Here is a 12,966-nt window from a genome sequence, read left to right as displayed (position 1 = left end):
CATGGTGTGTATGTGCCACATTTTCTTAATTTTTTTTTCATTGCTGAGTCAACTTTGTTACTCATTATTTGTCTGTTTAGATTTTCTATTTTTTCAAGATTCAGTCTTGTTAGGTTGGATGGTTCCAGGAATGTATCCATTTCTTCTGGGTTATCCAATTTTTTGGTAAGTGTTCATAATAGTCTTTTAAGATCCTTTGTATTTCTGTGGTATCAAACAAAATGTCTTCTCTTTCATTTCTAACTTTATTTGGGCATTCTCTCTTTTTTAAATTAGTCTACTTAAGGTATGTCAACTTTATTTATCTTTTCTAACAGCCAGCTTTAATTTCATTTATCTTTTCTAATGTTTGTCTAGTATCTATTTCATTTATTTCTTCTTTGATCATTAGTGTTTCCTTCATTCTGCTAACTCTGAGCTTAGCTTTTTGTTTTTCTAGCTCCTTGAATATAAATTTAGATTATTTATTTGAGATTTTTTTCTGAATATAGGTATTTATCACTATGAAGTCCCTTCTTAAAAATGCTTTTACTGAATCTCATAAGTTTTGGTATATCATGTTTCCATATTAATGTATCTCAATGTATTTTTTTATTTAGCTTTTGGTTTCTTCCTTGACCTATTGGTTGGTTAGGAATGTGGTGTTTGATTTCCACAAAGTTTTGAATTTTCCAACTTTCCTCACATTATTTATTTCTAGTCTTATATCATTGTGTCAGAAACTATACTTGGTATAATTGCATCTGCTTAAATTCCTAAGCAAAAAGAACAAAGCTGGAGGCATCACATTACCTAACTTCAAACTACACTACAAGGCTACAGTAACCAAAACTACATGCTACTGGTACAAAAACAGACACATAGACCAATGGAACAGAATAGAGAGCTCAGAAGAAGGGCCACACACCTATTACTATCTTATCTTTGACAAATATAATTTTTTTTAAAAAAAAGCAAGCAATGGGGAAAGTATTCCCTATTAAATAAATGATGCTGGGATAACTGGTTAGCAATAAGCAGAAGGTTGAAATTGAACCCCTTCCTTATATACTAAAATCGACTCTAATTGATTAACAACTAAAATGTAATGCTTAAAACTTTTAAAAATCCTGGAAGACAAGCTAGGCAATACCATTCTGGATACAGAAACAGGCACAGATTTCATGACAAAGCTGCCAAAAGCAATTGTAACAAAAGAAAAAATTGACAAATGGGATCTAATTAAACTTAAGAGCTTCTTCATGGCATAACAAATTATCAACAGAGTAAACAGGCAACCTACAGAATGACAGAAAATATTTGCAAAGTATGCATCTGACAAAGGGTCTATCCATTATCTAAAAGGAACTTAAATTTATGAGAAAAAAAACAAACAACCCCCTTAAAAAGTGGGTAAAGTACATGAACAGAGACACTTTACAAAAGTAGGCATACATGCAGCCAACAAGCATATGAAGAAAAACTCAACATCACTGATCATTAGAGAAATGCAAATCAAAACCACAATGAGATGCCATCTGAAACCAGTCAGAATGTCTATTATTAAAAAGTCAAAACAAAATTAGGTTGGTGCAAAATTGTAGCTTTTACCATTACTTTTAATGGCAAAAACATAATTACTTTTGCACCAACCTATAAAAGATGATGATGAGCTTGTGGAGAAATGGGAATGCATATACACTGTTGGTGGGAGTGTAAATTAGTTCAACCATTGTGGAAAACAGTGTGGTGATTCCTCAATGACCTAAAAACAGAAATACCATTTGACCCAGGAATCACATGACTGGGTATATACTTAAAGGAATATAAATCATTTTATGATATAAATGCATGTGTATGTTCATTGCAGCACTATTCACAATAGCAAAGACATGCAATTACCTAAATGTTCATCAATGGTAAACAAGATAAAGAAAACATAGTACATATACAACACACCATGGAACACTATGCAGCCATAAAAGAGAACAAGATTATGTCTTTTGTGGGAACATATGGAGCTGGAGGCCATTACCCTAGCAAACTAATGCAGGAACAGAAAACCAAGTAACATACGTTTTCACTTATAATTTGGAGCTAAATGATGAGAACTCATGGACAAAAAGAGGGGAACAACGGACACTGAGGCCTACCTGTGGGTGGAGGGTGGGAAGAGGGAGAGGATCAGAAAAAATAACTATTGAGTGCTGGGCTTAGTACATGCCTGACTAAATCATTTGTACAACAAACACCCATAATGTGAGTTTACCTATATAACAAATCTGCACATGTACTCCTGTACCTAAAATAAAATAAAAATAAATAAAATAAAAAATAAAACATGATAAGATGAAAAAATAAAACTTGTTATATGACATAAGATATGATCTATTCTGGAGAATGTTCTGTGTGTCCTTGAGATAATGTATATTCTGCTGCTGTTGGATGAAATGTTCTACATCTATAATGTCCTATATCTGTTAGGTCCCTTTGTACTATAGTGTTCTTCAAATCCTCTGTATTTTATTGATTTTCTGTTTGGGTGATCTATCCAATGCTATAAGTGGGGTGTAGATGTTTTCTACTGTTATTATATTGCCATCTGTTTCTTCCTTCAGTTCTATTAATATTTGCTTTATACATTTAGGTGCTCCAGCATTGAGTGATACATCTTTGTTAATTCATCTTGATGAATTAATCTTGTTATAATTATACAATGACCTTCTATCTCATTTGACAGTTTTTTAAAGTCTATTTTGTCTAAGAATAACTATTTTTTTTCTTTTTTGGTTATCATTGTATAGAATATCATTTTTCCTTTTTCTTTTTTTTTCTTTCTTTTTTTTTTTTTCTTGAGACAAAGTCTCACTCTGTTTCTAAGCTGGAGTGCAGTTGTGTGACACTCTAGCATCAATATCCCAGGCTCAATCGATCCTCCCACCTTAACCTCTTGAGTTTCTGGGGCTACAGTTGTGCACCACCATGCCTGGCTAATATTTTTGTATTTTTTGTAGAGACATGGTGTCACCATGTTGCCCAGGGTGGTCTCTCAAATACCTGGGCTCAAATGATCTGCCCACCTTGGTCTCAGGAATATTTTCTATTCCTTAATTTTACCTTATATGTGTCCTCAAACCTAAAGTGAATCTCTTGCAGGCAGCATACAGTTGGATATTTTTTATTAAAAAATTGATTTAGTCACTCTCTATTTTGACTGGAAAATTTAATTCATTTAAATTTGCAGTATTTATTGATAGGTGAGGACTTTTTATTGCCATTTCATTGTTTTCAAAATGTTTTGTAGTTCTCATTCTCTTTTTTATCTTTTGCTATTTTCCTTTGAGATTTGTTAATTTTTTGTGCTATTATATTTTGATTGTGCATTTTTTAATCTTTGTTTAATCTGCTACTGGTGTTTTGTTTTTTGTATGACTACGATGAAGCTTACATAAAATATCTTATAGTTATGACAGGCTATTTTAAACTTACAAAAACTTTGATCACAAACAAATTCTACACTTTTACTTCTCCCTCCATTTTATGTAATTGTCATCATGTCCCTATTTACACCTGTTTATAATATATATTGAATAACAAGTTATTCTAGCTATAGTTATTTTTAATACTTTTTTTCTTTAGATTATACATTATCATTAAAAATGACCTTTACATAATCATTATAGTATTAGAGGATTCTGTGTTGGGAACAGGCCCCCCAAAATCTGGCCATATACTGGCCCCCAAACTGGCCATAAACAAATCTGGGCAGCAATGTTAACATTTCATGATGGCCATGATGCCCACGCTGGAAGGTTGTGGGTTTACCGGAGTGAGGGCAAGGAACACCTGGCCCACCCAGGGCGGAAAACCGCTTAAAGGCGTTCTTAAACCACAAACAATATAGCATGAGCCATCTGTGCCTTAAGGACATGCTCTTTCTGCAGATAACTAGCCAAACCCATCCCTTTATTTCGGCCATCCCTTCATTTCCCATAAGGAATACTTTTAGTTAATCTATAATCTATGGAAACAACGCTCATCACTGGCTTGCTGTCAATAAATACGTGGGTAAATCTCTGTTCGGGGCTCTCAGCTCTGGAGGCTGTGAGACCCTTGATTTCCCACTCCACACCTCTATATTTCTGTGTGTGTGTCTTTAATTCCTCTAGTGTTGCTGGGTTAGGGCCTCCCTGACGGAGCTGGTCTTGGCAATTCTGAATTAGAGTATGTACTTATCTTTACCAGGAAGTTTTATACTTTTATGTTTTCATGTTTTTACTGAGTGTCCTTTCATTTTATCTTGAAGAATATCCGATAGCATTTCTTGTAAGCCAGGTATAGTGGTAATAAACTTGCTTGATTTTTGTTCATCAGAGAAAGTCTTTATCGCTCCTACATTTTTTATGGATAGCTTTGCCAAGTAAATTATTCTTTGTTGTCAGGTTTTTGTTGTTGTTGTTTTTTCTTTCAGCACTTTAAATATATTGTTTTACTCTCTCCTGGCCTATAAAGATTCTACTCAGATTTCTGCTAATGGTTTTATTATTTGGGGAGAGAAGAATGTTCCCTTTGTAGATAATGAGTCATTTCTCTTGCTGCTTACAAAATTCCCTCTGTCTTTGACTTTTGACAATTTGATTAGAATATGTCTCAGTGAAGATTAATTGATGTTTAGTCTATTTGGGAATCTTTGTGCATCATGGATTTGGATGTTCCTTTTTTTCCCAAAATTTACAAAGTTTTATCTCATTATTTCTTTAAGTAAACTATTTTCTTTTCTTTTTCTCTGTTCCTTCTGGAACTCTTATACTACATATACTGTCTCATTTGATGGCGTCCTATAAGCAATGCAGGCTTTCTTCACTTTTTTCATTCTTTGTCTTTTTAGTACTCTGACTGGATAATTTCAAATGATCTTTGAGTTTGCTGATTCTTTCTTCTGTTTGATCAAGTGATCAAGTTGTAGCTCTCTGTTGATTTTTTTTTCAGTCATTATAGTCTTCACCTTTATGATTTCTATTTCTTTGTTGAATTTCTCACTTTGTTTATGTACTGCTTTTCTGATTTAATTTAGTTGTAAATCTGTGTTCTTTTGTAGCTCGTTGAGCTCATATGACTATTTTAAATAATTTGTCACACAACTTGTAAATCTTCATTTCTTTTAGATCAGCCACATGAACTTTATTTTGTTCCTTTGGTGGTCTCATGTTTCCTTGATTCTTCATATTTTTAAAGTTTTGTGTTGAAAGAAGCAGTCACATTTTCAAGTCTTTACTATCTGTCTTCAAAGAAGGCCTTCACAAGTCAGCTTAACTAGAGATTTTGAGGGTTTCTCAGGCCTTTTTTCTGGGTTTGCCCACCCCACTGCTCTTTTTTCCTCCTGTGAGGAAGTCCTGGGGTTGTGTGTCTTCTCTTGATCCTGTTAAGTCAGGCCAGGTGTTGAGAGCCTCCTCTTTGTTTTTCACATGGCAATGCCCTGAGGTATTTAGTCTTGTGTACATTTTCCCAGTCCTGCAGAGTTGAGCTGGCTGCTGAACTACATGCACTCTCTGTGAGTATTTGCTCGCACCATCTCAGCAGTGCACATAGAATGAAGAGGGTGCATATTAGGCAGTAGGGGACACTGCAGATGAGATTTTCCATAGAGCTCACAGGTGGGCCTCTTGGTGGAGTCCATAAGCCACTTAGTAGGATATATGGCCATATTTTGAGATCTTCACGGTGGTTGCTTTGAAGCCTCATCCCTTCTTACCTGCTCCTAGTTCCCCCCAAGACTATTTAGTCATGCCAATCACCTCAGTAGTCTGGGAGTGGGAAGACCAGTGTAAGCCTCTTGGGTGCCATTCCATAAGTCCAGGGAAGCTAGGCCCTCACTCAGCTATCACTTTCCCCGTGGGAGAAATCATGGGCCTGCGGGATCTCCCTTGGCCCTAGGCTATGCTGCCTTAGAAGAGAGTGATGTAGGTAAAGTATTAACTGTTCTTACCCACTGCAGTGTGTTTATCCTCAAACTTTTTTTCAATGAACAGGGTTCTAGAATCTCTCCACTGTACTTCCAGTTTCCCATAGATGCACACAATTCCTAGATCATTGTTAAAATCGCTGTTGCTGTGGGGATGTGAGGGCTGGAGTCTCTTATTCCATTATCTTGCTGATGTCCCTCTGGCCTTTTTACTTTTCAATAAAATATTTTCATTTCACAAAAAGTTACCTTTGTGAGTTTTTTTAGTTTATTTTCATTTTTACAAATTCTCTTTAAGTACTAATATCTCTCTGTCCTAAAAAATTATACCTTGTAAATATATATACAAATTACTCAGCTACATACTACTGTGCCCTAATCAGTTGAAGGCCTAATTCAATTATTTTAATTTAACATGAAGACAATGGTAAATATAAGCACACAGATAGGTACTGAGATGATACAGTTCTGTAATGAGTAATAAAATGATCATCTAGATAATTCAGAATATACAGTTTTCCCTTTGTTTCTGTGGGGGATTCGTTCCAGGGCCTCCCATAGGTAGCAAAATCCACGAATACCCAAGTCCCTGATATAAAATTGTGTAATATTTACATATAACCTATGAACATCCTCCTCTATGTTTTTAGTCATCTCTGGATCACTTATAACCCTAATACAATGTAAATGTTGTATAAATAGTTGTTATACTGCATTGTTTAGGAATTAATGACAAAAAAAAGTCTGTACATGTTCAGTAAAGACACATTTTTTCCCAAATATTTTTAATCCACAGTTTTTATTTCATAGCTGTGGAATACAAAGGGCTGACTATATTTATAGTTTACATATATTAAACTGCTCAGAGAGAATTCACACTGCCAGAAATTTGCCATGGATCTCAGTTTAAGAAACATTGTGCCAGGCCACTGTTTCCCAAGCACATGTTTTATTTTGTAGAAACCGTAATTACAGGACCTAACTGGAATATACTGGGTACTAGTTAAATGCTTGTTTAATTGAAACTTTCATGGATTTAAAGCAACATAGATGTCATAGGAAACCATTAAATAGAGATTTTTCTCAACTAGCTCAACTATTTGTCCTTACGTTTCTCCAAAGTCCAAATATCTTTCGATACAGCTGTATTTGTCTGTTCTCGCACTGCTATAAAGAAACATCTGAGACTGGGTCGTTTATTTAAAAAAAAGCAGGTTTAATTGGCTCATGGTTCTGCAAACTGTACAGGAAGCATGGCAGCACATGCTTTTGGGGAGGTCTCAGGGAGCTTTCAATCATGGCGGAAGGCAAAGTGGGAACAGGCACTTTACATGGCTGGAGCAGGAAGAAGAAAGAGACAAGGGAGGTGTACACACTTTTAAACAACCAGATCTCACAAGAACTCAGTCACTATCATAGGACAGTACCAAGAAGGAAATGCGCCCCTATGATCTAATCACCTCCTGCCAGGCCCCACCTCCAACACTGGGGATTACAATTCAACATGAGATTTGGGGAAGGACGCAGATCCAAACCATATCAATGGCTTTCAAATTTATCATCTTCATTCCAGCTAGCTGGATGGGAAAAAGAACATGGAAGGTTTTTGATGGGCCCATGCTAGTAGTGGAAAATAGCACTTTTGCCCTTTTTCCATTGACTAAATTGCTATTACATGGCTACACTGCAAGAGAGATCATGGTTGTAGTCTGGAGGTCTACCAAGAAAAATCTGAAAATTTGTATTTTGATCAGCAGTCATATATGCTACACAGCTTCAGGTAGTGTAGTCACAACCAATAGTATGTGGGACAAAGAGTACAGGTATTAGAAAGTGCAGGCTCCAGAGTCAGTCTTTAATGTTGTAATCCAAGTGGTCATTTTCCTGTCAGTTCTACATGAATAAAATGCATATTTTATACCACTCCATGGATTTGGTGATAAGATTAAATGAGATAATAGATTCATTAGAATTATAACAGTACCTAGCACAAGACCATTATTAGATAATTATTATTTATTTTTATTAAATACTAATAATTATTAGCTACTATAATTGACATGTAAAATAAAGCCTGTTTTCCATCTCTGCTTAAGAGAACAAAAGTATTGATGAAACAACCAAAATGTCTTCATCAAAAGAATCATGTGCTATACAAATGTACTTTTTATGTAGAAAACATTTATATAAAATCTTTCTGGACTTCAATAAGACTTTTAATTTGGGGTCTGAGCAATAAGGTAGGAATGTGTAATATAAACCATGTCACTCTAAGCACATCTCTGACTCAAGTATTTTGGTAGAATTATCTATATCTATATATCTTATAAATAATTATTGAGGGAGAAATATATGTAAAGCTGAAAATCACACCCATGTTCCCCACTCCACTTTGGCAATATCCTAACTGAATAGTCAGTAGTATGGATATCAGAGTATATTTTTTATTATGAATTAAACTGAATTGGAAAATCCAGCTTGCGTGGATAGTCAAATTGGCTTCTAATGCCTTCACCATTGAACTGACTGTCAATGCCACAGAATCATCCGCTGCCATCACTCCACTGGGGGCTGAGCCTGCCATCTTAAACTTCAATTGTGAAGGTTTATTAAGTTGAGGGCCTAAAAGGCCGTGAATGCGCAAGACTTTTTCTCAATTCACTAATCACATAGTCATTCCTGTTTTCTTAGGGAAAATTGACTAAACAGACAAAGGTGTTTGGAGAATTACTTTTTCTTACTCTGTGCCTCAGTAGGGCAGACATTCTATGTCCTGGCCATAGAAAAGTTAGTAGGGAAAGAAAATTGTTCTCACTGATATGCCCGCCTCCCAGTGACATAAATATATGATCTATACAATCAATCGTTTCTAAATATTGAAAATTTGAGAGTGAACATTGCACTTTTAGGTAATAATATGAAAGTGGTAATAATGATGCCTCAGAAAACAGTATAATTCAGTGAGTTTAAACAATGAAATTTACTCTTTTCAGGAAAGAAAGGGAGTAATAGAGGGCAAAACAACCTAGAAACAGGATCAGAAGAATATCATTAAAAATAAATATTACAAACATTTGAGAGGCACCCTGATTTATGTTATTTCTGTGACAATCATTTTAAAAGCAAATATAGTATTAGAAATACATTAGTAGGAATAAAATACATAAAAATAAGTAGATTTTTATTTTATATTTCATAAGATATGTAAAAATAAGTATAAATATATTGAAGATTCTTTCAACTCATATGGCAGTATTACATTCATTTCTGACCAGTAAGTACAAAACAGAATGTAGAAAAAATAGAAAGTTTCCATACAAAATATAAAAATAAAATGGGCCGGGCACGGTAGCTCACGCCTGTAATCCCAACACTTTGGGAGGCCAAGATGGGCAGATCACGAGGTCAAAAGATGGAGACCATCCTGGCCAATATGGTGAAACCTGTCTCTGCTAAAAACACAAAAATTAGCTGAACGTGGTGGTGTACACCTGTAGTCCCAGCTACTTGGGAGGCTGAGGCAGGAGAATCGCTTGAACCCAGGAGGCGGAGGTTGCAGTGAGCTGAGATCATGCCACTGCACTCCAGCCTGGAGACAGAGCAAGATTCCATCTCAATAAATAAATAAATAAATAATACTTGAAGGCAATATTGAAAAATAGAAAGTGCATATGTGTGCTTTGAAACATACAAATTTGGGTTGAAATATTAGCCCTGTGGCATATTAGTTTCAGGACTTTAATGATGCTAGTTGACCTCCCCTAGTCGTTTTGCTTTGTCCATAAAATGAGAGCAACTTCATATGGGGGTTGTGATAGCATAGATCACATCATGTTTGGCTCACGGTAACCACTCAAACATAGTTTCCTCACTCCCTGAGAAACATATTATTGAGGAAAAAAAACGGAGCCTGAAAGAAGTGAATATATTTGGAATTGTTTTGAATAAAAAGAGGTGATTTAGTGAGCCCTCCCTTCCAGTAAACAGTCTCTTAATACCCTGAAGGACCAGAACTAGAACAAATAGCCTTAAATTGCATCAATTTTCATCTTGACTTCCTGGGAATGTAATAGTACTGTAATAGGCCCTAGGTCTTAGAAGTGTCTAGAAAATCATGCAAAAGCATCATAAATATGTGTCTAAATGATTTGAGAATAACCCAATCTAATCTCTTGTGCAAGAATTTTAATCTCAAATGTGCTCTACATGGTTGTATGGCATGTTTGTATCCACTTATCTTATGACTGAACTTCCCCAAATAGTTCTTAAACTATATTTGTCAATTTAATGCATTATACATCTTAATTCCTAATAAATGTTTATTTTTATAGCTTTTACAACTGGGACGCTGATATTGCCATTTGTAATTCAAGTCCCAACTATCAAGTGATTGCCGATAATCCAGAAGGCTTACTTTTCAGATACAAAAGAGACAGAAAAATTCTTAATGTGGACCCAAAGGTAATTCTTCTTTTACACTTAGTTATCTCTTCACATGTTACTGTATTTCTGCCATTATTCAAAAAATCTGTTAGGTATTTGACACTTTTAAGTCGTTAAATTTAGAAAGGAAATAACATTTTGAAACTTAGAGCATGTGCTACCTTTTAAAAAACACTCCATAGCTTCCTAAATTATTAGAAATTAATAAGAAAGAGTTTAGGGGGAATTTAAATAGAACTCACAAGTGGAAACACTTCTCCATGCCTAGCACAGAACTGCACCAGGGAGCCAGTAGGCCACGCATGTGCTTCCCCCAATCATGGAGATGTCCAGCCACTTGCTGCTGTTAGTGGGGAGGAGGGTCATTTAGAGAAAGGAGATTCTCACTTTACATTTGTACCCAGAATTCTAATACCCCTCGGTGTATGTGACTAACACTAAAAATGGTTTGGTTCTTAATGTATTTCTAAGTGTTAATTTGGAAAACACTTTTATTTAAATATTTTAAAGACATGTTTCATGATATTTTGAATTTGTTCAAAGATAAATATTTACATCTTGCATATTTTCAAAGACCGAATTTGAATCATGACTTTTTGTTGTGATTTGTTGTATGTCTAGGGATGAAAGTTGAAACTTTGCTTGAAGTCATTATGTGTTTGACTTGTATCGGTGGGTTTCATTTTGTTGTTGTTTTTAAATTTTGAAAACTATTATTCACATGAAAGTATCAGTCTAAAATCCAAAAGCAAGAAAAATATTCTTTCATAGCAAAATAAATAAAAATTGTGTGATACACATGGAATATGGACAAGGATGGGCCAAAGGAAAGGGGGGTCAGGTTATAAAAACTTTTCCAAAAGTTTTTAGAAAACCAAAGTCAAAAATCCAATCTGTATTTCATATCCACTTAGTACAGTTCCTTGCACATAAAAAATGCTAAATAAGCCAGGCGTGGTGGCTCACACCTGTAATCCCAGCACTTTGGGAGGCAGAGGCGGGCAGATCACCTGAGGTCGGGAGATCGAGATCAGCCTGGCAAACATGTAGAAACCCCATCTGTACTAAAAATACAAAATTATCCAGGCGTGGTGGCGCATGCCTGTAATCCCAGCTATTCAGGAGGCTGAGGCAGGAGAATGGCTTGAACCTGGGAGGCGGAACTCCATCTCAAAAAAAAAATGCTAAATAAACATGTGTTTAAAGAATTAATGACCAAAATTCTGTAACAAGAAATAGATGATTACCTGAAATGAGATTCAGCTACAAATATCAGAAATGCCAAGATAGTAATTTAAACAGGATAGAATCTGCTTTCTCTTCCACATGTAAGTGTAGATAGTGACAGTCCAAGGTTTAAATGACAGCTCCACAGTCATCTGGGCCAGGGTGATCCTCATTTTTTGGGCCAAAATAGGTCTCCAGCCAAAACAACCACATTCAAAACATAATGCCTGGATGGGGTTGAGAGGGTACAAAGAACATTCCCCTGATGCCTTTAAAGGGAGTTTCCAAAAAGCTACCGCACAAACTGTCACTTACGTTCCATTGCAGGAAGTTAGTCTTATGGAGATGATTAGCTACATGCAAAGCTGGGAAATATAATCTTAATTCAAATGACCATGCACCCAGCTAAAAACAGGTATTCTGAGACAGGGAGAAGAGAGGTTTAAGTAGACAACTGGCAGGTTCTAACACAATGCCATCTCCTTCAAAATAACAATACTCTTTTATGGTCTGAGGTTTCTCATTAGTGAAATGAAGTACTGGATCAGAGAGTTTTTAGGGCTGTATTTATTATGAATCTATGAATACCAGAGTAGTTTATCAACATACCTTCTCTCTAGTGGTTCTTCTTTACTTATGGGTGTCAAAATGAGATCAGTCGGGACAAAGTACAGAAAACTTAATAAATAGCATTTCCAGAGTCATTTCCTTAGAAGTCTAAACTATATAAATAAGAAAAGATTTTAAATTATGAACACTCTTGTTAAGATGTGTGAAACAAATATTTGAATCAATTTTGAATTACATCATATTTAAACTATTTTGGGGCTGTATTTTAACTAATGGCATATTTCAAGAATGTATGTCATGAATTGTAGCTTTTACAGTCTTTGGGGAATCATTATTGAACGTGAACTGTTGCTTAAACACGGCTCAAATAATTTTAACTCAAACTCAAACTTCCAAAATAGTCAACCATGAGATTGCAACATGACATATAACATTTGTCTCTTTTTTTTCTGAAAGATTTTGATGAGATTTTATGATAAATTTGAAGAAATTTTTTTCCAAGTCTTGAATAAAGAGCATTTGGTTAATGAGTGGTAAGAGTAAGAATTATCAGGCGAGACATAAAACAACATTTGGATATGTATATTTCTTTAAATTTTAATTTTATTTGTGGAAAGTAAAAATTAATAGTAGACTTATGAAAAGAAATGTTGGTCTCAGCATTAGTAAACAGAGTCCTAGGCTTTACTATTAATTGGCTGCATGACCTTGATAAATTCACTCAACTTCCCTGGGTTTTAGTGGTCACAACTAGAAGAGAGAGGGTTTTTGTAGTAGTTGTTGTT

General features: G+C 35.2%; 1 protein-coding gene across 2 annotated transcripts in view; it reads left to right on the top strand.

Annotated features, from left to right (window-relative positions):
• Window positions 1-12,966, top strand: part of CFAP299 (cilia and flagella associated protein 299) — a 697,187-nt gene that overhangs the window by 668,294 nt on the left and 15,927 nt on the right. For both annotated transcript variants that reach the window (XM_055297202.2, XM_063611178.1), the window contains one exon: window positions 10,273-10,402. In XM_055297202.2, coding sequence (XP_055153177.1) covers window positions 10,273-10,402 — 130 coding nt within the window. The remainder of the gene's footprint in view (window positions 1-10,272; window positions 10,403-12,966) is intronic.

This window comes from Symphalangus syndactylus, chromosome 10, assembly GCF_028878055.3.
Source record: "Symphalangus syndactylus isolate Jambi chromosome 10, NHGRI_mSymSyn1-v2.1_pri, whole genome shotgun sequence".
In the NCBI taxonomy this organism is placed as follows: Eukaryota; Metazoa; Chordata; class Mammalia; order Primates; family Hylobatidae; genus Symphalangus; species Symphalangus syndactylus.
Note: the sequence above shows the minus strand (reverse complement) of the source record. Positions and strands in the feature narration are given on the sequence as shown.